The sequence below is a fragment of the Heptranchias perlo genome, unplaced genomic scaffold (genome assembly GCF_035084215.1).
Source record: "Heptranchias perlo isolate sHepPer1 unplaced genomic scaffold, sHepPer1.hap1 HAP1_SCAFFOLD_129, whole genome shotgun sequence".
NCBI classification, from domain to species: domain Eukaryota; kingdom Metazoa; phylum Chordata; class Chondrichthyes; order Hexanchiformes; family Hexanchidae; genus Heptranchias; species Heptranchias perlo.
The window spans coordinates 461,104-486,123 of NW_027138527.1; the positions used below are offsets into that span (position 1 = coordinate 461,104).

The 25,020-nt window shown below is 48.9% G+C and overlaps 1 protein-coding gene across 4 annotated transcripts in view; it reads left to right on the top strand.

The window, feature by feature from the left end:
- Positions 1 to 25,020, top strand: part of LOC137308327 (NACHT, LRR and PYD domains-containing protein 3-like) — a 94,287-nt gene that overhangs the window by 32,963 nt on the left and 36,304 nt on the right. For 3 of the 4 annotated variants that reach the window (XM_067977121.1, XM_067977122.1, XM_067977124.1), the window contains 6 exons: positions 103 to 194; positions 6,083 to 6,249; positions 16,523 to 16,618; positions 17,748 to 17,914; positions 19,408 to 19,579; positions 19,685 to 19,750. In XM_067977121.1, coding sequence (XP_067833222.1) covers positions 16,555 to 16,618; positions 17,748 to 17,914; positions 19,408 to 19,579; positions 19,685 to 19,750 — 469 coding nt within the window. In that variant the 5' untranslated portion in view covers positions 103 to 194; positions 6,083 to 6,249; positions 16,523 to 16,554. The remainder of the gene's footprint in view (positions 1 to 102; positions 195 to 6,082; positions 6,250 to 16,522; positions 16,619 to 17,747; positions 17,915 to 19,407; positions 19,580 to 19,684; positions 19,751 to 25,020) is intronic. The other variant, XM_067977123.1, reaches the window with a different exon arrangement.

A 25,020-nucleotide genomic window follows, 5' to 3' on the forward strand; every position in this document is an offset into this window, starting at 1 on the left:
GTAATACCGTTGTTAAGAAATGGCGGGGTTTTAATATGTTCTATCAAAAAAAAGTATAATTGCAGCGACAAAAAGTTCAAAACACTTTTTTCCATTTGGCAGCTGTAAGTTGTCAGCGAGCTCAAGGAACGGAAACGAGATCCGTTGCATTGCCCGCCTCTGCTGACAGCGGTTTGTAACCTGGAAACTGGCAGGTAAACTAAATCTGTTGCATCTCCCGCCTCTGCTAACTGAGGTTTGTAACCTGGAGACTGGGGAGTAAAGTAGATCTGTTGCATCGCCCCCCCCCCCCTGTGCTGACTGAGGTTTGTAACCTGGAGACTGGGGGTAAAGTAGATCTGTTGCATTGCCCCTCTCTGCTGACTGAGGTTTGTAACCTGGAGACGGGGGGGGGGGGGGGGTAAAGTAGACCTGTTGCATCGCCCCCTCTGCTGACTGAGGCTTGTAACCTGGAGACTGGGGGGTAAAGTAGATCTGTTGCATCGCCCCCTCTGCTGATTGCGGTTTGTAACAGAGAGACTGGGGTGTAAAGTAAATCTGTTGAGTCGCCCACCTCTGCTGACTGCGGTTTGTAACCTGGAGACTGGGGGGTAAAGTAGATCTGTTGCATCGCCCCCCTCTGCTGAATGGGTCGATATGAGGAAGAGGTTTGTGATCCTTTGCCCCGAGACACCACTTGCTGTGTCTGATCCAACCTGTGTTATGGACACGTGTCTTCTGGCAATTTAACTTGTTCAGTCCCAGTTTTTTTAGGATTTTACAAGTTATTGATGGTTGAAGGTTGGGTTTCATCTTCCTTCCGCTTGTCCCCTACAGAAAATACACACAGATACTCAGTCACTCAATGATTTACAGAGGCATCCTCTCTCTCACACACTCACTCCGAGTCACTCATAGATGTACAGAGGCATCCTCTCTCTCATACACTCACTCAGAAGCACTCACTGGTATAGAGAGACATCCTCTCTCTCACACACACTCACTGATATACAGAGGCATCCTCTCTCTCTCACACACACTCACTGATATACAGAGGCATCCTCTATCTCACACACTCACTGATATACAGAGGCATCCTCTCTCTCACACTCACTGATATACAGAGGCATCCTCTATCTCACACACTCACTCCGAGTCACTCACTGATATGCAGAGGCATCCTATATCACACACACATTCACTCAGAGTCACTCACTGATACACAGAGACATCGTCTCTCTCATACACTCACTGATATACAGTGGCATCCTCTCTCACACTCACTCATTCACTGATATACAGAGGCATCCTCTCTCACTCTCACTCACTGATATACACACACATCCTTTCTCACTGTGTCTCTCACACGGTACCCTGCCATTGTGTGGTGACCCAGTGCCTTCCCCAAAGTGTTTGATACTGTATCATTACCCATGTGTTTCACACCCCACCCAATGTCATTATGTAGGAACAGGAGGAGGCCGTTCAGCCCCTCGAGCCTGTTATACTGGAACAGGGGGAGGTCGTTCAGCCTCTCTAGCCTGTTACACAGGAACAGGAGGAGGCCGTTCAGCCCCTCGAGGTTGTTACATAGGAACAGGAGGAGGCCATTCATCCCCTCGACCCTGTCCCGCCATTCTATTAGATCGTAACCGATCTGGACCTCAACTTCCTATCACCTCGATACACCGAATAAAAGGGTAGATTTGATTACCTGTTACTTTGTACTGAAAACAGAATCTGACCCGATTGGGGAACTGGAAACCAGGGACACAGACAGACTCAGTGAATGAGGAAAACTGTGGCAGATGGTGTTTATTGTGGGCAAGTGTGAGGTCATCCACTTTAGAACAGAAAAAGACAAATCGGAATATTTTCTGAATGGGAAGAGTGTGGGAACTGTGGATGAGCAGGGAAATTTAGGGGTCCAAGTACACAATTCTCTAAAACCTAGTGGGCAGGTACAAGAATTAATCAAAAAGGCAAATGTAATGTTGGCCTTTATCTCAAGGGCTGGAATTTAAAGGGGAGGAAGTTCTGTTACAGCTGCACAGAGCTCTGGTTAGAGCCCATCCAGAGCTCGGTCAATGAGGTAGGTTTTAAGGAGCGTCTTAAAGGAGGACAGGGAGTTGGAGAGGTTTCGGGAGGGAATTCCAGAGCTTGGGGTCCAGGCAGCTGAAGGGACGGCCGCCAATGGTGGAGCGATGGAAATCGGGGGATGGGCAAGGGGCCAGAATTGTAGGAGGAGAGATCTCGGCGGGTTGTAGGGCTGGAGGAGGTGACAGAGATGGGGAGAGGGGCGAGTGCCAGGGAGGGATTTGAAAAGCAGGATGAGAATTTTAAAATGGAGACATTCACGGACCGTGAGCCAATGTAGGTCAGTGAGCACAGGGGCTGATGGGTGAACGGGACTTTTTGCGAGTTCCGACATGGGCAGCAGAGTTTTGGATGTTTATGGAGGGTGGAAGATGGGAGGCCGGGCAGGAGAGTATTGGAATAGTGGAGTCTGGAGGTGAGAAAGGAATGGATGAGTCTGATTAACCGTCTGATTCACACTCCCGCCCGGGGGAGGATGGCGGTGGATTGAGATGATGGCGGTGGATGGGGACCGGTTGATCCTCTCCAGGGGGAGGATGGCGGTGGATTGAGATGATGGCGGTGGATGGGGACCGGTTGATTCTCTCCAGGGGGAGGATGGCGGTGGATTGAGATGATGGCGGTGGATGGGGACCGGTTGATCCTCTCCAGGGGGAGGATGGCGGTGGATTGAGATGATGGCGGTGGATGGGGACCGGTTGATTCTCTCCAGGGTGAGGATGGCGGTGGATTGAGATGATGGCGGTGGATGGGGACCGGTTGATCTTCTCCAGGGGGAGGATGGCGGTGGATTGAGATGATGGCGGTGAATGGGGACCGGTTGATCCTCTCCAGGGGGAGGATGGCGGTGGATTGAGATGATGGCGGTGGATTGAGATGATGGCGGTGAATGGGGACCGGTTGATCCTCTCCAGGGGGAGGATGGCGGTGGATTGAGATGATGGCGGTGGATGGGGACCTGTTGATCCACTCCAGGGGGAGGATGGCGGTGGATTGAGATGATGGCGGTGGATTGAGATGATGGCGGTGGATGGGGAGCGGTTGATCCTCTCCAGGGGGAGGATGGCGGTGGATTGAGATGATGGCGGTGGATGGGGACCGGTTGATCCTCTCCAGGGGGAGGATGGCGGTGGATTGAGATGATGGCGGTGGATGAGGACCAGTTGACCCTCACCTGAGGAAGGAGGAAGCCTCCGAAAGCTTGTGAATTTAAAATAAAATTGCTGGACTATAACTTGTTGTTGTAAAATTGTTTACAATTGTCAACCCCAGTCCATCACCGGCATCTCCACATCGAGGAGAAGGTGGTTTGGAGAGAAAATGGCGGCGGAGGCGGAGAGGGTAAAATGGAGAGAAAGAGAAAGAGGGTGAGTGAGTGAGTGTGTGGGACTGGGGGCCGCTCCGAGTGAGTGACGGAGCCGACGCCCTGTGGATGGAGGGAGTGGCGGGCGGGCGGGTGAGGGGAGCCTGAGATGAGCGGGCGGTCGGTCTCGGTGATCTCCCCCCTCCCTCCGGAGATGGCGGGGCGCGGGGAGATCTGTGGATCGGAGATGAGATCAGCCCCGGGTCCCGGGACTGAGAGCCGGAGCTCCTTTAATCAAAACCCCGGCCCCGGGGATTGAATAAACTCCCGGGGAAAAACAATCAGAGAGAAGAAGGAACTGAGGGGAGGGGGGGTCTCAGTATTTGATGAACTGAGGGGGGGGTCTCAGTATTTGATGAACTGAGGGGGGGTGTCTCAGTATTTGATGAACTGAGGGGGGGTCTCAGTATTTGATCAACTGAGGGGGGGGGTCTCAGTATTTGATGAACTGAGGGGGGGGGGTCTCAGTATTTGATGAACTGAGGGGTGGGTCTCAGTATTTGATGAACTGAGGGGGGGGGTGTCTCAGTATTTGATGAACTGAGGGGGGGGGGTCTCAGTATTTGATGAACTGAGGGGGGGGTCTTAGTATTTGATGAACTGAGGGGGGGTCTCAGTATTTGATGAACTGAGGGGGGGTCTCAGTATTTGATGAACTGAGGGGGGGGTCTCAGTATTTGATGAACTGAGGGGGGGGGGTCTTAGTATTTGATGAACTGAGGCGGGGGGTGTCTTAGTATTTGATGAACTGAGGGTGGGTCTCTGTGTTTGGGGAACCGGGTGGGGGGTGGTCTCTGTGTTTGGGGGAACCGGGTGGGGGGTGGTCTCTGTGTTTCTCAGTCAATCAAGCACAGGGCGGGAGCCGAGCCCCGATTGGTGAGTGGGAATGTCAATCAGCTGGTTACGACCCAATAGCAGGTGCGGACTCTGGGAGGGGGCGTTAATTGAATCGGATGTAATGGAGACAGAGAGAGTGTGAGTGTCCTCGATTACGGCCATTCGGAGGGAAGGATCAGGATCGGACTGTGCAGGACTGGGGGCCACTCGGAGGGAAGGGGGGATCAGACTGTGCGGGACTGGGGGCCACTCGGAGGGAAGGATCAGGATCAGACTGTGCGGGACTTGGGGCCACTCGGAGGGAAGGGAGGGATCAGGATCAGACTGTGCGGGACTGGGGGCCACTCGGAGGGAAGGATCTGGATCAGACTGTGCGGGACTGGGGGCCACTCGGAGGGAAGGATCAGGATCAGACTGTGCGGGACTGGGGGCCACTCGGAGGGAAGGATCTGGATCAGACTGTGCGGGACTGGGGGCCACTCGGAGGGAAGGATCAGGATCAGACTGTGTGGGACTGGGGGCCACTCGGAGGGAAGGATCAGGATCAGACTGTGCGGGACTGGGGGCTACTCGGAGGGAAGGATCAGGATCAGACTGTGTGGGACTGGGGGCCACTCGGAGGGAAGGATCAGCATCAGACTGTGTGGGACTGGGGGCCACTCGGAGGGAAGGATCAGGATCAGACTGTGCGGGACTGGGGGCCACTCGGAGGGAAAGCGGGATCAGGATCAGACTCTGCGGGACTGGGGGCCACTCGGAGGGAAGGATCAGGATCAGACTGTGCAGGAGTGGGGGCCACTCGGAGGGAAGGATCAGGATCAGACTGTGCGGGACTGGGGGCCACTCGGTGGGAAGGATCAGGATCAGACTGTGTGGGACTGGGGGCCACTCGGAGGGAAGGATCAGGATCAGACTGTGTGGGAGTGGGGGCCACTCGGAGGGAAGGATCAGGATCAGACTGTGTGGGAGTGGGGGCCACTCGGAGGGAAGGATCAGGATCAGACTGTGCGGGAGTGGGGGCCACTCGGAGGGAAGGATCAGGATCAGACTGTGCGGGACTGGGGGCCACTCGGAGGGAAGGATCAGGATCAGACTGTGCGGGACTGGGGGCCACTCGGAGGGAAGGATCAGGATCAGACTGTGCGGGTCTGGGGGCCACTCGGAGGGAAGGATCAGGATCAGACTGTGTGGGAGTGGGGGCCACTCGGAGGGAAGGATCAGGATCAGACTGTGTGGGAGTGGGGGCCACTCGGAGGGAAGGATCAGGATCAGACTGTGTGGGAGTGGGGGCCACTCGGAGGGAAGGATCAGGATCAGACTGTGCGGGACTGGGGGCCACTCGGAGGGAAGGATCAGGATCAGACTGTGTGGGAGTGGGGGCCACTCGGAGGGAAGCGGGGTGATCAGGATCAGACTGTGCGGGACTGGCGGCCACTCGGAGGGAAGGGGGGGTTCAGGATCAGACTGTGCGGGACAGGGGGCCACTCGGAGGGAATGGGGGATCATGATCAGACTGTGCGGGACTGGGGGCTACTCGGGGGGGGGTGCGGTGGGGAGGAGGCGGATCAGATTCCAAAGGCAAATGTGATCCTAAAAACAGGGGCGGGACATGGAAATTGAATTGCCTCAAACTGGGGCAGGAGAATGAAACGATCACATTTTGTGGTCGGGATGGTGAAGAGACATGGAATGTGGGAACAGAGTTCCTCAAATATTGTGTTAAATTTAATATTAGAGGAAAAGTGTAGATTAGATTCTCCTTCACACCGTCAGTATTGGTCTCATTTTCTGCCCTGCCATAATTAGATCTCCCGGTGAATGATGGAGTGATTGAGAAAAGTCCACAGCTGGAAGTAAACAGGGATTGTAGACTGAGGAACAACAGCAGGTGAATCAGCACAGGATTGTGAGAGCAGCAACCAGAGAGAACCCTTCCGATTCAAAGAGCTTCCAGAGATCGACTGGGGTGAAAGGTAAGAGAAAGTCCCATTTCATCAGATAAACACTGGTCCTGTGGACAGTCCACAAAGGTTACAAGGTAAGGGGGGAAATGGTGAGAATGAGACTGGGAGAGTCTGATCACCGAGTACAATTATCAAGCATGAGGCCGTGCAATGAAACGTGAAGTGAGATCAGTTTCTGTCTCAAAACACAGTCACAAATAAATCTTTTGTGTGTTTTAGAGAAAAGGGGTTTGAGCTAAGAGGTGACTCCAGTCCGAGGCAGAGCCCAGCAGATATGTAATGTCTTTCAGCCCTTTAAACACTAACTGGAGTTTGCAGAAATGTCATTTACCCAAATTTTGTTACATTCCAGATGTATAAAGAATGTGACGATCAGATGTTTTGCCATCGAATTCAGTATTGTGGCAGTAATTTAAATGTTCACTGCTAACAATTACAGGTTTAGATGGTTTAAGACAGTCAGATTTTCAGAGCAGACGGGGTCTGTTTTTAATAATGTGACTGTTTCATCCTTCTGTAGATGCGGTGCTGCTTAATGTTCTGTAGAGTTGGAACTGACGGTGAATTCACTCAATCCCTAGTATCAGGTCTTGTGGTGTAAAAAAAATCCGTTATTGGAATCACAGCTTCATGGTTAGAAAAAGTGTCTGAATGTTCAGGGTTAATCTTCATCTGAACTAAACTCCCAACACGTGATGGTGGTTTTTGTTATTTCCCTTTTGTTATTTTCGTTGAGTGATTTCCTCTATTGCCAGGGTAACAATCTGTCAGATCTCATTACAAGAGGTGGTGGTTTCAAATTATATCCGAAAGACCATGAAACATTCAATGTAAACTCCTATCGATATACTCAGACCATGAAACATTCAGTGTAAACTCCTATCGATATATTCAGACCATGAAACATTCAATGTGAACTCCTCTCTATATACTCAGACCATGAAACATTCAGTGTAAACTCCTATCGATATATTCAGACCATGAAACATTCATTGTAAACTCCTATCGATATATTCAGACCATGAAACATTCAGTGTAAACTGCTATCTCTACAGAGCATGAAACATTCAGTGTAAACTCCGATCGATATATTCTAGTTCATGAAACATTTAGTGTTATCTCCCATCAAAATATTCAGACCATGAAACATTCAGTGTAAACTCCTATCGATATATTCAGACCATGAAACATTCAGTGTAAACTCCTATCGATATATTCAGACCATGAAACATTCAGTGTAAACTCCTATCGATATATTCAGAACATGAAACATTCAGTGTAAACTCCTCTCTGCACATTCAGACCATGAAACATTCAGTGTAAACTCCTATCGATATATTCAGACCATGAAACATTCAGTGTAAACTCCTATCGATATATTCAGACCATGAAACATTCAGTGTAAACTCCTATCGATATATTCAGAACATGAAACATTCAGTGTAAACTCCTCTCTGCACATTCAGACCATGAAACATTCAGTGTAAACTCCTATCGATATATTCTGGTTCATGAAACATTTAGTGTTATCTCCCATCAAAATATTCAGACCATGAAACATTCAGTGCAAACTGCTATTGATATATTCAGACCATGAAACATTCAGTATAAACTCCTCTCTACATATTCAGACCATGAAACATTCAGTGTAAACTCCTATCGATATATTCTGGTTCAGGAAACATTTAGTGTAAACTCCTATCGATATATTCTGGTTCAGGAAACATTCAGTGTTATCTTCCATCAAAATATTCAGACCATGAAACATTCAGTGCAAACTCCTATCGATATATTCAGACCATGAAACATTCAGTGTAAACTCCTATCTAGGTATTCAGACCATGAAACATTCAGTGTAAACTCCTATCGATATATTCAGACCATGAAACATTCAGTGCAAACTCCTATCTAGGTATTCAGACCATGAAACATTCAGTGTAAACTCCTATCGATATATTCAGACCGTGAAACATTCAGTGTAAACTCCTATCTAGGTATTCAGACCATGAAACATTCATTGTAAACTCCTACCGATATATTCAGACCATGAAACATTCAGTGTAAACTCCTATCGATATATTCAGACCATGAAACATTCAGTGTAAACTCCTATCGATATATTCAGACCATGAAACATTCAGTGTAAACTCCTATCGATATATTCAGACCATGAAACATTCAGTGTGAACTCCTCTCTCTATATTTGGCATACCAGGAGTAGGGACGACATCTGAATACGATCAAATTTTTTTAAGAGTTTCTATTACCAGAAAAATAAGATTATAATAGAGCAGTAGGATGTGTAGATATGTATAATTCGTAAGACTTCCTGTTGCCATGGTTTAATAATACTTTTTAAAAACTAACAACTGCTGTTTGAATACTATTTTAATTGAGAAAATTATTCTACGAGTTATTCAGTCCTCCCAGCACTGCTGGTATTATAGTGAACATTCACACATGTCCGCCTCGCATTCTGGCCTGTTTCAAAAAACAGTGAGAACACATTCCAGTTCACCTGTCACAGTATGAACAAGGCCATCGAGATGCACTAGCAATGAATTAAAAGTCTTATTTCTAACGCTCATTTGCCCGAAGTGTCACACTTAATGCTTCACTCGTCTCCTGTCACATTTACTTCCTGTTACACATCAGACTTCACAATTCAGGCATTAAAATTGGAGTGTAACCTCTCGCCCACTGTCAGTGGGGTGTGGGTGTGGCGCCGGGTCAGTGGGGTGTGGGGCCGGGTCAGTGGGGTGTGGGTGTGGGTGTGGGGCAGTGTCAGTGGGGTGTGGGTGTGGGGCCGGGTCAGTGGGGTGTGGGTGTGCGTGTGGGGCCGGGTCAGTGGGGTGTGGGTGTGGGGCCGGGTCAGTGGTGTGGGTGTGGGGCCGGGTCGGTGGGGTGTGGGTGTGGGAGTGGGGCCGGGTCGGTGGGGTGTGGCTGCGGGGCCGGGTCAGCGGGGTGTGGGTGTGGGGCCGGGTCAGCGGGGTGTGGGTGTGGGTCCGGGTCAGCGGGGTGTGCGTGTGGGGCCGGGTCAGTGGGGTGTGGGTGTGGGGCCGGGTCAGTGGGATGTGGGTGTGGGTCCGGGTCAGTGGGGTGTGGGTGTTGGGCTGGGTCGGTGGGGTGTGGGTGTGGGGCCGGGTCGGTGGGGTGTGGGTGTGGTGCCGGGTCGGAGGGGTGTGGATGTGGGGCCGGGTCGGTGAGGTGTGGGTGTGGGGCCGGGTCGGTGGGGTGTGGGTGTGGGGCCGGGTCAGTGGGGTGTGGGGCCGGGTCAGTGGGGTGTGGGTGTGGGTGTGGGGCAGTGTCAGTGGGGTGTGGGTGTGGGGCCGGGTCAGTGGGGTGTGGGTGTGCGTGTGGGGCCGGGTCAGTGGGGTGTGGGTGTGGGGCCGGGTCAGTGGTGTGGGTGTGGGGCCGGGTCGGTGGGGTGTGGGTGTGGGAGTGGGGCCGGGTCGGTGGGGTGTGGCTGCGGGGCCGGGTCAGCGGGGTGTGGGTGTGGGGCCGGGTCAGCGGGGTGTGGGTGTGGGTCCGGGTCAGCGGGGTGTGCGTGTGGGGCCGGGTCAGTGGGGTGTGGGTGTGGGGCCGGGTCAGTGGGATGTGGGTGTGGGTCCGGGTCAGTGGGGTGTGGGTGTTGGGCTGGGTCGGTGGGGTGTGGGTGTGGGGCCGGGTCGGTGGGGTGTGGGTGTGGTGCCGGGTCGGAGGGGTGTGGATGTGGGGCCGGGTCGGTGAGGTGTGGGTGTGGGGCCGGGTCGGTGGGGTGTGGGTGTGGGGCCGGGTCGGTGGGGTGTAGGACCGGGTAAGTGGGGTGTGGGGACGGGTCAGCGGGGTGTGGGTGTGGGGCCGGGTCAGCAGGGTGTGGGTGTGGGGCCGGGTCAGCGGGGTGTGGGTGTGGGGCCGGGTCAGCGGGGTGTGGGTGTGGGGCCGGGTCACAGGGGTGTGGATGTGGGGCAGGGTTTGTGGGGTGTAGGACCGGGTAAGTGGGTGTGGGGCCGGGTCAGCGGGGTGTGGGTGTGTGGCCGGGTCAGCAGGGTGTGACCGTGTGGCCGGGTCAGCGGGGTCTGGGTGTGGGGCCGGGTCGGTGGGGTGTAGGACCGTGTAAGTGGGGTGTTGGGCCGGGTCAGCGGGGTGTGGTTGTGGGGCCGGATCAGCAGGGTGTGGGTGTGTGGCCGGGTCAGCGGGGTGTGGGTGTGGGCCGGGTCAGCAGGGTGAGGGTGTGTGGCCGGGTCAGCGGGGTGTGGGTGTGGGGCCGGGTCAGCGGGGTGTGGGTGTGCGGCCGGGTCAGCGGGGTGTTGGTGTGTTGCCGGGTCAGCGGGGTGTGGGTGTGTGGCCGGGTCAGTGGGGTGTGGGGCCGGGTCAGCGGGGTGTGGGTGTGGGGCCGGGTCAGTCGGGTGTCGCTGTGGGACCGGGTAGTGGGGTGTGGATGTGGGGCCGGGTCAGTGGGGTGTCGGTGACGGGTTGAGTGTGTGGGATGGATGAACAACAACACGTGAACTGTACAGGGTCGGTGAGAAGGCAATCTCCAGATTTCAGACCCTTACTGAAAGGAAAGATGCTTTGAAGTTTGAAACTCGATAAACACATGAGGGATAGAAGGATATGCTGATCAGTTAGATGAAGTGTGGTTGGAGGAGGCTCAAGGGAAGGATCAACACCGGCCTCGACCAGTTGATCCGAATGGCCTATTTCTGTGCTGTCCACCTGTGTGATTCTATGTAATAAAGGGAAGTGACGAGGCTGCATTTTATGAATCAGTTTTGTAAAACGGGAATTTTGGAATCTTTTCTCTAATTCTGTATCTTGGAACAAGCGAACTCCTCCGGTGGAACTTGGAGATTCCTGTATCCCAGCCAGAGCATGGAATGTTATGGAAAAGTTGACTGAGTTTAACTTGTTCGATCAGATTGAACCACAAATGAGACTTTTGTATTACAGAGGAGAGGGCTTGATCAATGAGAGGCGCCCAGATTGACAAGTGGGTGAATAGTTAGACACGTGTGTCCCTACTGCCAGCCTTCCTTTCCTCAATTTTTTGTCGCCTTCAGAATTTCTGCCCGTCCTTCTCACAACTTCATGTTTGAATCTCTCCAATCAGGTTTCCCCTCCTGTCACAGCACTGAAGTGGAAATACTCAATGTCACAAATAACACCTTCTGTGACTGTGGTAAACTATCCCTCCTCATTCTTCACCACCTCTGCAGCCTTTGACACGGTCGATCACAATATCCTCCTCCAACGCCTCTCCTCCATTGTCCAGCTCAGTGGGACTGCCCTCACTTGGTTCCACTTTTACCTGTCCAGTCGTATCAGGAGAATCATCACCAATGGCTTCTCTTCCCGCCCCCGCACTGTTGACTCTGGAATCCCCCCGTGGATTTAACCTCACCCCCTCCTATTTCTCATCTACAAGCTGCCCCTTGGAGACATTATCCGAATCAGCTTTCACAGGTATACAGAGAACACTCCGCTCGACCACTCCACCACCTCTCTCGACCCCTCCACTGCCTCTGCTCTGTTACGCTGCTAGTCCGAGATCCAGTCTTAGACGAGTTAAATAACTTCTCCAATTAAACATTGGGAAGACCGAAGACACCATCTTCAGCCCCCGCCACGAATTCTGTTCGAAACACAAACACAAGAGGAGAATTCAGATTGTAAAACAGCAGTCAAATCTATCTCATATATTCATGGAGTTTTCTGAGATTGTGAAACCCTTAATGAGATTCCAAACAGGAATGATGTGCATCACCTAACGGTTTAAAGTTACACGATTCATAACATTATAGATCAGTATTAATATTAGAACAGTGGAAAATCCCCTCACCTCCGACAGTGCTCATTAGTGTTAATATTATAACAGTGGAAAATCTCCTCGTCTCCGACAGTGCTCATTGATGTTAATTTTAGAACAGTGGAAAATCTCCTCACCTCCGACAGTGCTCATTAGTGTTAATATTAGAACAGTGGTAAATCTCCTCATAGAATCATAGAATCATAGAATCATAGAAGTTACAACATGGAAACAGGCCCTTCGGCCCAACATGTCCATGTCGCCCAGTTTATACCACTAAGCTAGTCCCAATTGCCTGCACTTGGCCCATATCCCTCTATACCCATCTTACCCATGTAACTGTCCAAATGCTTTTTAAAAGACAAAATTGTACCCGCCTCTACTACTGCCTCTGGCAGCTCGTTCCAGACACTCACCACCCTTTGAGTGAAAAAATTGCCCCTCTGGACCCTTTTGCATCTCTCCCCTCTCACGTTAAATCTATGCCCCCTCGTTATAGACTCCCCTACCTTTGGGAAAAGATTTTGACTATCGACCTTATCTATGCCCCTCATTATTTTATAGACTTCTATAAGATCACCCCTTAACCTCCTACTCTCCAGGGAAAAAAGTCCCAGTCTGTCTAACCTCTCCCTGTAAGTCAAACCATCAAGTCCCGGTAGCATCCTAGTAAATCTTTTCTGCACTCTTTCTAGTTTAATAATATCCTTTCTATAATAGGGTGACCAGAACTGTGCACAGTACTCCAAGTGTGGCCTCACCAATGCCCTGTACAACTTCAACAAGACATCCCAACTCCTGCATTCAATGTTCTGACCAATGAAACCAAGCATGCCAAATGCCTTCTTCACCACCCTATCCACCTGTGACTCTACTTTCAAGGAGCTATGAATCTGTACTCCTAGATCTCTTTGTTCTATAACTCTCCCCAACGCCCTACCATTAACGGAGTAGGTCCTGGCCCGATTCGATCTACCAAAATGCATCACCTCACATTTATCTAAATTAAACTCCATCTGCCATTCATCGGCCCACTGGCCCAATTGATCAAGATCCCGTTGCAATCCCAGATGACCTTCTTCACTATTCACAATGCCACCAATCTTGGTGTCATCTGCAAACTTACTAACCATGCCTCCTAAATTCTCATCCAAATCATTAAAATAAATAACAAATAAAAGCGGATCCAGCACCGATCCCTGAGGCACACCGCTGGACACAAGCCTCCAGTTTGAAAAACAACCCTCTACAACCACCCTCTGTCTTCTGTCGTCAAGCCAATTTTGTATCCAATTGGCTACCTCACCTTGGATCCCATGAGATTTAACCTTATGTAACAACCTACCATGCGGTACCTTGTCAAATGCTTTGCTGAAGTCCATGTAGACCACGTCTACTGCACAGCCCTCATCTATCTTCTTGGTTACCCCTTCAAAAAACTCAATCAAATTCGTGAGACATGATTTTCCTCTCACAAAACCATGCTGACTGTTCCTAATTAGTCCCTGCCTCTCCAAATGCCTGTAGATCCTGTCCCTCAGAATACCCTCTAACAACTTACCCACTACAGATGTCAGGCTCACTGGTCTGTAGTTCCCAGGCTTTTCCCTGCCGCCCTTCTTAAACAAAGGCACAACATTTGGTACCCTCCAATCTTCAGGCACCTCACCTGTAGCGGTGGATGATTCAAATGTCTCTGCTCGGGGACCCGCAATTTCCTCCCTAACCTCCCATAACGTCCTGGGATACATTTCATCAGGTCCCGGAGATTTATCTACCTTGATGCGCGTTAAGACTTCCAGCACCTCCCTCTCTGTAATATGTACACTCCTCAAGACATCACTATTTATTTCCCCAAGTTCCCTAACATCCGTGCCTTTCTCAACCGTAAATACCGATGTGAAATATTCATTCAGGATCTCACCCATCTCTTGTGGTTCCGCACATAGATGACCTTGTTGAACCTTAAGAGGACCTACTCTCTCCCTAGTTACCCTTTTGCCCTTTATGTATTTGTAGAAGCTCTTTGGATTCACCTTTGCCTGATCTGCCAAAGCAATCTCATGTCCCCTTTTTGCCCTCCTGATTTCTCTCTTAACTCTACTCCGGCAATCTCTATACTCTTCAAGGGATCCACTTGATCCCAGCTGCCGATGCATGTCATATGCCTCCTTCTTCTTTTTGACTAGTGCCTCAATCTCCCGAGTCATCCAAGGTTCCCTACTTCTACCAGCCTTGCCCTTCACTTTATAAGGAATGTGCTTACCCTGAACCCTGGTTAACACACTTTTGAAAGCCTCTCTCTTACCAGACGTCCCTTTGCCTGCCAACAGACTCTCCCAATCAACTTCTGAAAGTTCCTGTCTAATACCATCAAAATTGGCCTTTCCCCAATTTAGAATTTTAACTTTTGGGCCAGACCTATCCTTCTCCATAGCTATCTTAAAACTAATGGAATTATGATCACTTGTCCCAAAGTGATCCCTCACCAACACTTCTGTCACCTGCCCTTCCTTATTTCCCAAGAGGAGGTCAAGTTTTGCCCCCTCTCTAGTCGGGCCATCCACATACTGAATGAGAAATTCCTCCTGAATACACTCAACAAATTTCTCTCCATCCAAGCCCCTAATGCTGTGGCTCACCTCCGACAGTGTTCACCAATGTTAATGTTAGAACAGTGGTAACTCTCCTCACTTCTTACAGTTTTCATGAGTCTTAACATTAGAACAGTAGTAAACCTCCTCACCTCCGACAGTGCTTATTACTGTTAATATTAGAACAGTGGTAAATCTCCTCACCTCCTGCAGTGCTCATTGGTGTTCATATTAGAACAGTGGTAAATCTCCTCACCTCCTACAGTGCTCATTAGTGTTAATATTAGAACAGTGGTAAATCTCCTCACCTCCGACAGTGTTAACCAATGTTAATGTTAGAACAGTGGTAACTATCCTCACTTCTTACAGTGTTCATGAGTCTTAACATTAGAACAGTAGTAAACCTCCTCACCTCCGACAGTGCTCATTAGTGTTAATATTAGAACAGTGGTAAATCTCCTCACCTCCTACAGTGCTCATTGGTGTTCATATTGGAACAGTGGTAAATCTCCTCACCTCCGACATTGCTCATTAGTGTTAATATTAGAACAATGGCAAATCTCCTCACCTCCTACAGTGCTCATTAGTGTTAATATTAGAACAGTGGTAAATCTCCTCACCTCCAACAGTGTTAATTAATGTTAATATTAGAACAGTGGTAAATCTCCTCCCCTACAGTGCTCATTAGTGTTAATATTAAAACAGTGGTAAATCTCCTCACCACCTACAGTGCTCATCAGTGTTCATATCAGAACAGTGGTGAATCTCCTCACCTCCTACAGTGTTCATTAGTGTTAATATTAGAACAGTGGTAAATCTCCTCACCTCCTACAGTGCTCATTAGTGTTAATATTAGAACAGTGGTGAATCTCCTCACCTCCTACAGTGTTCATTAGTGTTAATATTAGAACAGTGGTAAATCTCCTCACCTCCTATAGTGCTCATTCGTGTTAATATTAGAACAGTGGTAAATCTCCTCACCTCCTACAATGCTCATTAGTGTTAATGTTAGAATAGTGGTAAATCTCCTCACCTCCTATAGTGCTCATTCGTGTTAATATTAGAACAGTGGTAAATCTCCTCACCTCCTACAGTGCTCATTAGTGTTAATATTAGAACAGTGGTAAATCTCCTCACCTCCTATAGTGCTCATTCGTGTTAATATTAGAACAGTGGTAAATCTCCTCACCTCCTACAATGCTCATTAGTGTTAATGTTAGAATAGTGGTAAGTCTCGTCACCTCTGACAGTATTCGTTAGCTGGGCGCTGACTCCATGAGAGATAGGGTAAATATATACTATTAGAAGCACATACCGGACACATCTCCATGAACACACAGTGTCACTATTCGTAGAGAGCAGAGGAATCAAACCCAGCTATATATTCTGTATGCCGATAGATATCATATTCATAAAGTACCAGAATTTAATATCAAAACTCAACAAATCAAAAATATTCAATGTAATTCTGTGAATAAAAACAATACAACACCCCCAGACTGTGAAAAACCGAGTGAAGGATCATTTAATTTATCAATGATCACCCGCTTCATGTTTCCCTCCAGAATATTCACTACCTCAGGACGAAGTCTGGTTTTGGCCTGCACTGTGAGTAAACCTTACCAATGGGTGCTACCAGTGCAGTCTCGGCCGACTGGAGCCCGTCTGGAACGGGGTTGTGGAGATCAGCGAGACTCATTGGGTTTCACTGGGCAGCTGTCTGTGTCACACCTGATTTGGAGTGTTGATCATAACACTCCGGAAATGCTCGATCACAGAACCAACGGCTGTTGTACTGATGGGGGAGGAGGGACTTGATATCATGTTTAACAAGGCAACGCTTTCCTGCTCATTTTAATCTGTCTCTCTAACCCTCCTATTAATATTATATTTATTACAGAGCATCGGAATCTGGGAACGTCTGTCACCACCATGGCTGAAGGTCCAAACAGGGGAGAAGATCCAACATCATCAAAAAGAATGCGAATGGAAACAGGTAGGTCCAGAACATGAGCAGGAGCCTGCAGTTCACACAGGAAGATGTGACAGCACTGTCTTGGGGACTGGAGTGAGTTCAGGGAGAAGTGAAGGGACGGTCACGATCTGAACTGACCAACAATTGTTTTACAGACTGGGTGAATGGAGCAGGAGGGAGGGTTTCAGTTTATATGACTGGAGGGTGGAAAATATTTGGATCTGAGACTGAAGAGTGGAATGAATAAAACTGTTGGGGCAAGAACAGAAGATTTATGAAGTAATGAAAAGTTATTAGCAGGAAAAAAGGGAGGAGGTTTTTAAGTATTGAGAGATAAAGTTATGGATGTCGAGGTGGGAACAAAAACGAATCATGGATAAAATTCCCCAAAAATCGGAGTTCGTTTTAAGTGTTGTGTCTGTGAATGTACAAATCATTCCAAACACATTTGGCAAGCCAGAAGCATCGGAGATATGGTCCAGGAGATATGAGACCATATGGTTTAGGTTCACGTGGGACTCAGAGCAAAATCTTCCTGGTTATAACATTTTGCGGGGAGATTAATGAAGATTCTAACACTGATGGTGTTGGTGGGAATGTGGGTGTACTGGAGGAGGATGTTGGACCAGAGTTAGAGATAACTAGAGAAGGATTCGGATCTGAGAAAAATAATCAAAGTGGAGAAGCCGCTGGACCCACAACTAATGCGTTTAAATGAAGTCAGGGAGGAGACTTTGGATATAAAAACTGTGCTGATGGATTAGAAAGAGACAAAGTAATGTCTCTGTTCAAGAGGGAGAGAAGGTGAACAGGGTAGCTAGATTCCGATTGGTCTCCGTCAGTTGTGGGCAAACTCCTCGAATCTGTAATTCCAGGTCGAATTAGTGAACATTTATAGATACAGGGGATGATCATGGGAGGCTGGGACGGATTCGCTGCAGACAAGTCGTGTTTCACATATTTAAACACCGTTTTTTAAGAATTGACTGTGTGGATCGATGGAATGTAGCACATGCGGTGTCTATGGGTTTTCAGAAGGTGTTTGATAATGTGGCTCACAGGAGGCTTCAGCCGTTTGGTATAAGAGGAAATGTAACCGCCCGGATAGAAAGTCGATAATGTGTTTAGTTTTCTCCATTTTTGTTCACAGATCCGAACACTGCAATCACTGAGTTCCTGACAAAGTGCGACGATTACCAGCTGTTCCAGTTGACGAAATTCTACCGGGACAGACTAGAACAGGCGATTGAAGAAGTGGTGGACGGAATCAGCTCGTTGTTAACATACGAGTGGCATTTCAGTGGACAGGAACATCAGGTAAGTGGGAGGGACACAGATTGAGTTTGGTTTATATAAACATCAGAGAACTAACAGGATATCAGATCTTGGAATCATAGAATGTTAGAGAACAGAAACAGGCCAAATAGGAAAGAAATGGATCAAACTGAAATTATGGTGAATCTGGGGTGGAGGGACTCAGTCTCATGTTCACAGGCGAGGACCATTTCAGTGGACAAGAGTATCACATAAGTGGGAGGGACACAGAATGAGTTTGGAATATTGAAACATAACATAACAGAACTGATAGAATATCACATCTGAGAATCATCGAATGTTACAGAACAGAAACAGGCCAAATAGGAAAGAAATGGATAAAACTACAAATATCCTGAATCTGAAGCAATGATAGGAAGAGATGAAAATACCCAGCTGATCCGTTATTATCTGCACAGAAAAAGGACACGGTAACTTCAACAGCAACTTGCATTATATCACGCCTTTTATGCAGTGAAACGTCCCAAGGTGCTTCACAGGAGCGATTACCAAAATATTTGACACCGAGCCACATGAAGAGATATTAGGAGAGGTGATCAGAAGCTTGGGCAAAGAGACAGTTTTGAGGAGCGTCTGAAAGGAAAGGAGAGAGAGGTGGAGAGTTGAAGAGGTTTAGCGAGGGAATTCCAGAGCTCAGGGCCGAGGCAGTTGAAGTCACGACCGCTAATGGTGGAGCGAAAATAGTCGGGGATGCACAAAAGGCCAGAATTGGAGGAGTGCAGAGATCTGAGGGTGTTGTAGGGCTGGAGGAGGTTACAGAGATAGGGAGGGGCGAGGCCATGTTAGGATTTGAGCACATGGATGGGAATTTTAAAATCGATCTATTTACGGACCGTGAGCCAATTGAGGTTAGCGAGATGGACGAATGGAACTTGGTGCGAGTTAGGCGATGGGAAGCAAAGTTTTGGATGAGCTCAAGATGCCAGACTCAGAGCGATAGAGAATAGAGAATTCATGGGAGGGGCGAGACCATGAAGTAATTTGAACAGGAGGATGGGAATTGAAAATTGAAGTCATTCGAGAACTGTGAGGCAATAGCCTGTCCCTCTCCCGTCCCACTCACCTCTCACTCCTGTGCTCGTTCACCTATTGCCTCACAGTTCTCATTCTCAGTCTTTGTCTTTCACTCCACTCCTCAATATAAACTGGGAGATCCCATCACGGAGCAGCTCCTTTCGTTCTCATTCTCAGTCTTTGTCTTTCACTCCACTCCTCAGGAAAACTGGGAGATCCCATCACGGAGCAGCTCCTTTCCTTCTCATTCCCAGTCTTTGTCTTTCACTCCACTCCTCAGAATAAACTGGGAGATCCCATCACGGAGCAGCTCCTTTCCTTCTCATTCTAAGACTTTGTCTTTCACTCCACTCCTCAGTATAAACAGGGAGATCCCAATAACGGAGCAGCTCCTTTCCTTCTCATTCTCAATCTTTGTCTTTCACTCCGCTCCTCAATATATTCATTATTATTCTTTACAGAAAGTCGTTGATCTCGTGGAGAAGGGAAACAGGGCGGACAGTTCCAAACTTCTCCTAAATCTGGTGATGGAGAAAGGCTCTCGGGCCCGAAGGGTGATGTGGGAATCCTTTGTGAAAATGCACCATGCGGTACCAAAGTTGGACAAAATACTGAAAGAGATTCAGGAACTTGGTACGGTAAAATCACACACTGAATTCAATTTCAGATTGAAACACTGCACAATTCACTATAATATCACATCGATCTGATTTAATGAAAGCTCCTTGATTTAAACAGGTCCTGATCCATTTGATTATATGAACATCAGACGAGGTTTATCTGAAATACCCAGTCACCTGAAAGGTAATGATAAAATTGGGATTTCAAACCGTTTATATCACTTCTGAGAATCAGAATGTCTGACTGTAGTCTTTTGTTTAGAGATTGTCAGAATCTGAGAATCAGAAATTCAAAGGGGAGAGGAAAGAGGATAAATATTCATTTGGTTTGTCATGAATCCTGTGAAAACACAATCATCTGGCAGGATCCTAATACAATGAAGCACTTCATACATATCAGTGAGTTGCCATGGCCTCACAGGCAAAGAATATTTTGCAGAGATTGAAGATGACAGTCACTCCGAACTTGATTTCTTGGTACATTTACTCCAATTAATGCAACTGCATACACAGCTGGTAGGATCCTCATTACACTGTGAATCCCCACATACACCTGGCAGGATCCTGAAATACTGTGAATCCTCAGACAAACCTGGAAGGATACTGATACACTGTGAATCCCCATACACACCTGGCAGGATCCTGAAACATTGTGATTCATCATACACACCTGGCAGGATGCCAATACACTGTGAATCCCCATACAAAACTGGTAGGATCCTGATACACTGTGAATCCCCATACACAGCTGGTAGGATCCTGACACACTGTGAAACCCCACATAAACCTGGCAGGATCCTAATACACTGTGAATCCCCATATACACCTGGCAGGATGCGAATACAGTATGAATCCCCGTACACACCTGGAAGCATCCTGATACACTGTGAATACCCGAACAAACCTGGCAGGATCCTGATATACTGTCAATCCCCAGACACACCTGGCAGGATCCTGATACACTGTGAATCCCCATACACACCTGGCAGGATCCTGATACACTGTGAATCCCCATACACACCTGGCAGGATCCTGATACACTGTGAATCCCCATACACACCTGGCAGGATCCTGATACACTGTGAATCCCCATACACACTGGCAGGATCCTGATAAACTGTGAATCCCATACGCACCTAGCAGGATCCTGATACACTTTGAATCCCCACACACACCTGACAGGATCCTGATACACTGTCAATCCCCATACACACGTGGCAGGATCATGACACACTGTCACTCCCCATACACACCTGGCAGGATCCTGATATACTGTGAATCCCGATACACACCGGGCAGGATGCTGATTCACTGTGAATCCCCATACATACCTGGCAGGATCCTGATACATTGTGAACACCCATACACACGAGGCAGGATCCTAACACACTGTGAATCCCCATACACACCTGGCAGGATGCAAATACACTGTGAATTCCCATACACACCTGGCAGGATCCTGATACACTGTGAATCCTCATACACACCTCGCAGGATTCTGATACACTGTGAATCCCCATACAAACCTGGCAGGATCATGATACACTGTGAATCCCCATACACACCTGGCAGGATCCTGATACACTATGAATCCCCATACAAACCTGGCAGGATCCTGATACACTGTGAATCCCCATACATATCTGGCAGTATCCTGATACACTGTGAATCCCCAGACACAACTGGCAGGATCCTGATACACTGTGAATCCCCATATACACCTGGCAGGATCCTGATACACTGTGAATCCCCATACACACCTGGCAGGATCCTGATACACTGTGAAACCCCGATACACACCTGGCAGGATCCCGATAAACTGTGTATCCCCAGACGCATCTGGCAGGATCCTGATAAACTGTGAATCCCCATACACACCTGGCAGGATCCTGATACACTGTGAATCCCCATACACACCTGGCAGGATCCTGATACACTGTGAATCCCCGTGCACATCTGGCAGGATCCTGATGCACTGTGAATCCCCGTACACACCTGGCAGCATCCTGATACACTGCGAAACCCCGTACACACCTGGCAGGATCCTGATACACTTTGAATCCCCATACACACTGGCAGGATCCTGATAGACTGTGAATCCCCATACATACCTGGCAGGATCCTGATAAACTGAATCCCCATACACACCTGGCAGGATCCTGATACACTGCGAATCCCCATACACACCTGGCAGAATCCTGATACACAGTGAATCCCCATACACACCTGGCAGGATCCTGATACACTGTGAATCCCCATACACACCAGGCAGGATCCTGATACACTGTGAATTCCCGTGCACATCTGGCAGGATCCTGATGCGCTGTGAATCCCCATACACAACTGGCAGGATCCTGATACACGGTGAATCCCCAGACACACCTGGCAGGATACTAATACAATATGAATCCCCATACACACCTGGCAGGATCCCGATACACTGTGAATCCCCGTACACACCTGGCAGGATCCTGATTCACTGTGAATCCCCATACACACTGGCAGGATCCTGATTAACTGTGAATCCCCATACACACCTGGCAGGATCCTGATACACTGTGAATCCCCATACACACCTGGCAGGATCCCGATACACGGTGAATACCCAGATACAACTGGCAGGATCCTGATACTATCTGAAACCGCATAAACACCTGGCAGGATCCTGATACACTCTGATTCCCCATACACACCTGACAGGATCCTTATACACTGTGAATCCCCATTCATACCTGGGAGGATCCTGATACAATGTCAATCCCCACACACACCTGGCAGGATCCTGATACACTGTGAATCCCCAAACACACCTGGCAGGGTCCTGATACACTGTAAGTCCCCATGCACACCTGACAGGATCCCGATACACTGTGAATCCCCATACACACCTGGCAGGATGCTGATACACCGTGAATCCCCATATACACCTGGTAGGGTCCTGATAGACTGTGAATCCCCATGCACACCTGGCAGGGTCCTGATACACTGTAAATCCCCAGACATACCTGGCAGGGTCCTGATACACTGTGAATCCCCATACACACCTGGCAGGATCCTGAAACACTGTGAATCCCCATACACAACTGGCAGGATCCTGATACACTCTGAATCCCCATGTACACCTGGTAGGATCCTGATTCACTGTGAATCCCCATACACACCTGGCAGGATCCTGATACACTGTGATCCCCATATACACCTCGCAGAATCATGATACACTGTGAAACCCCATATGCACCTGGCAGGATCCTGATACATTGTGAATCCGCAAACACACCTGGCAGGTTCCTGAGACACTGTGAATCCCCACACACACCTGGCAGGATCCTGATATACTGTGAATCCCCATACACACCTGGCAGGATCCTGATACACTGTGAATCCCCACACAAACCTGGCAGGATCCCGATACACGGTGAATCCCCACACACAACTGGCAGAATCCTGAAACACTGTGAATACCCATACATACCTGGCAGTATCCTGATACACTGTGAATCCCCATACACAACTGGCAGGATCCAGATAAACTGTGGATCCCCATATACACCTGGCAGGATCCTGATACAATGTGAAACCCTATACACACCTGGCAGGATTCTGATACACTGTGAATCCCCATACATACCTGGCAGGATATGATACACTGTGAATCCCCATACACACCTGGCAGGATCCTGATACACTGTGAATCCTCATACACACCTGGCAGGATCCTGTTACACTGTGAAACCCCCATACACACCTGGCAGGATCCTGATACGCTGTGAATCCCCATACACACCAGGCAGGATCCTGATACACTGTGAAACCCCGTGCACATCAGGCAGGATCCTGATGCGCTGTGAATCCTCATACACAACTGGCAGGATCCTGATACACGGTGAATCCCCAGACACATCTGGCAGGATCCTGATACACTGTGAATCCCCATACACACTGGCAGGATCCTGATACACTGTGAATCCCCATACACACCTGGCAGGATCCTGAAACATTGTGATTCATCATACACACCTGGCAGGATGCCAATACACTGTGAATCCCCATACAAAACTGGTAGGATCCTGATACACTGTGAATCCCCATACACAGCTGGTAGGATCCTGACAAAATGTGAAACCCCACATAAACCTGGCAGGATCCTAATACACTGTGAATCCCCATATACACCTGGCAGGATGCTAATAGAGTATGAATCCCCGTACACACCTGGAAGCATCCTGATACGCTGTGAATAACCGAACAAACCTGGCAGGATCCTGATATACTGTCAATCCCCAGACACACCTGGCAGGATCCTGATACACTGTGAATCCCCATACACACCTGGCAGGATCCTGATACACTGTGAATCCCCATACACACCTGGCAGGATCCTGATACACTGTGAATCCCCATACACACCTGGCAGGATCCTGATACAATGTGAATCCCCATACACACTGGCAGGATCCTGATAAACTGTGAATCCCATACGCACCTAGCAGGATCCTGATACACTTTGAATCCCCATACACACCTGACAGGATCCTGATACACTGTCAATCCCCATACACACGTGGCAGGATCATGAAACACTGTCAATCCCCATACACACCTGGCAGGATCCTGATATACTGTGAATCCCGATACACACCGGGCAGGATGCTGATTCACTGTGAATCCCCATACATACCTGGCAGGATCCTGATACATTGTGAACACCCATACACACGAGGCAGGATCCTAACACACTGTGAATCCCCATACACACCTGGCAGGATGCAAATACACTGTGAATTCCCATACACACCTGGCAGGATCCTGATACACTCTGAATCCCCATACACATCTCGCACGATTCTGATACACTGTGAATCCCCATACAAACCTGGCAGGATCATGATACACTGTGAATCCCCATACACACCTGGCAGGATCCTGATACACTATGAATCCCCATACAAACCTGGCAGGATCCTGATACACTGTGAATCCCCATACATATCTGGCAGTATCCTGATACACTGTGAATCCCCAGACACAACTGGCAGGATCCTGATACACTGTGAATCCCCATATACACCTGGCAGGATCCTGATACACTGTGAATCCCCATACACACCTGGCAGGATCCTGATACACTGTGAAACCCCGATACACACCTGGCAGGATCCCGATAAACTGTGTATCCCCAGACGCATCTCGCAGGATCCTGATAAACTGTGAATCCCCATACACACCTGGCAGGATCCTGATACACTGTGAATCCCCATACATACCTGGCAGGATCCTGATACACTGTGAATCCCCGTGCACATCTGGCAGGATCCTGATGCACTGTGAATCCCCGTACACACCTGGCAGCATCCTGATACACTGCGAAACCCCGTACACACCTGGCAGGATCCTGATGCACTGTGAATCCCCATACAAACTGGCAGGATCCTGATACACTGTGAATCCCCATAC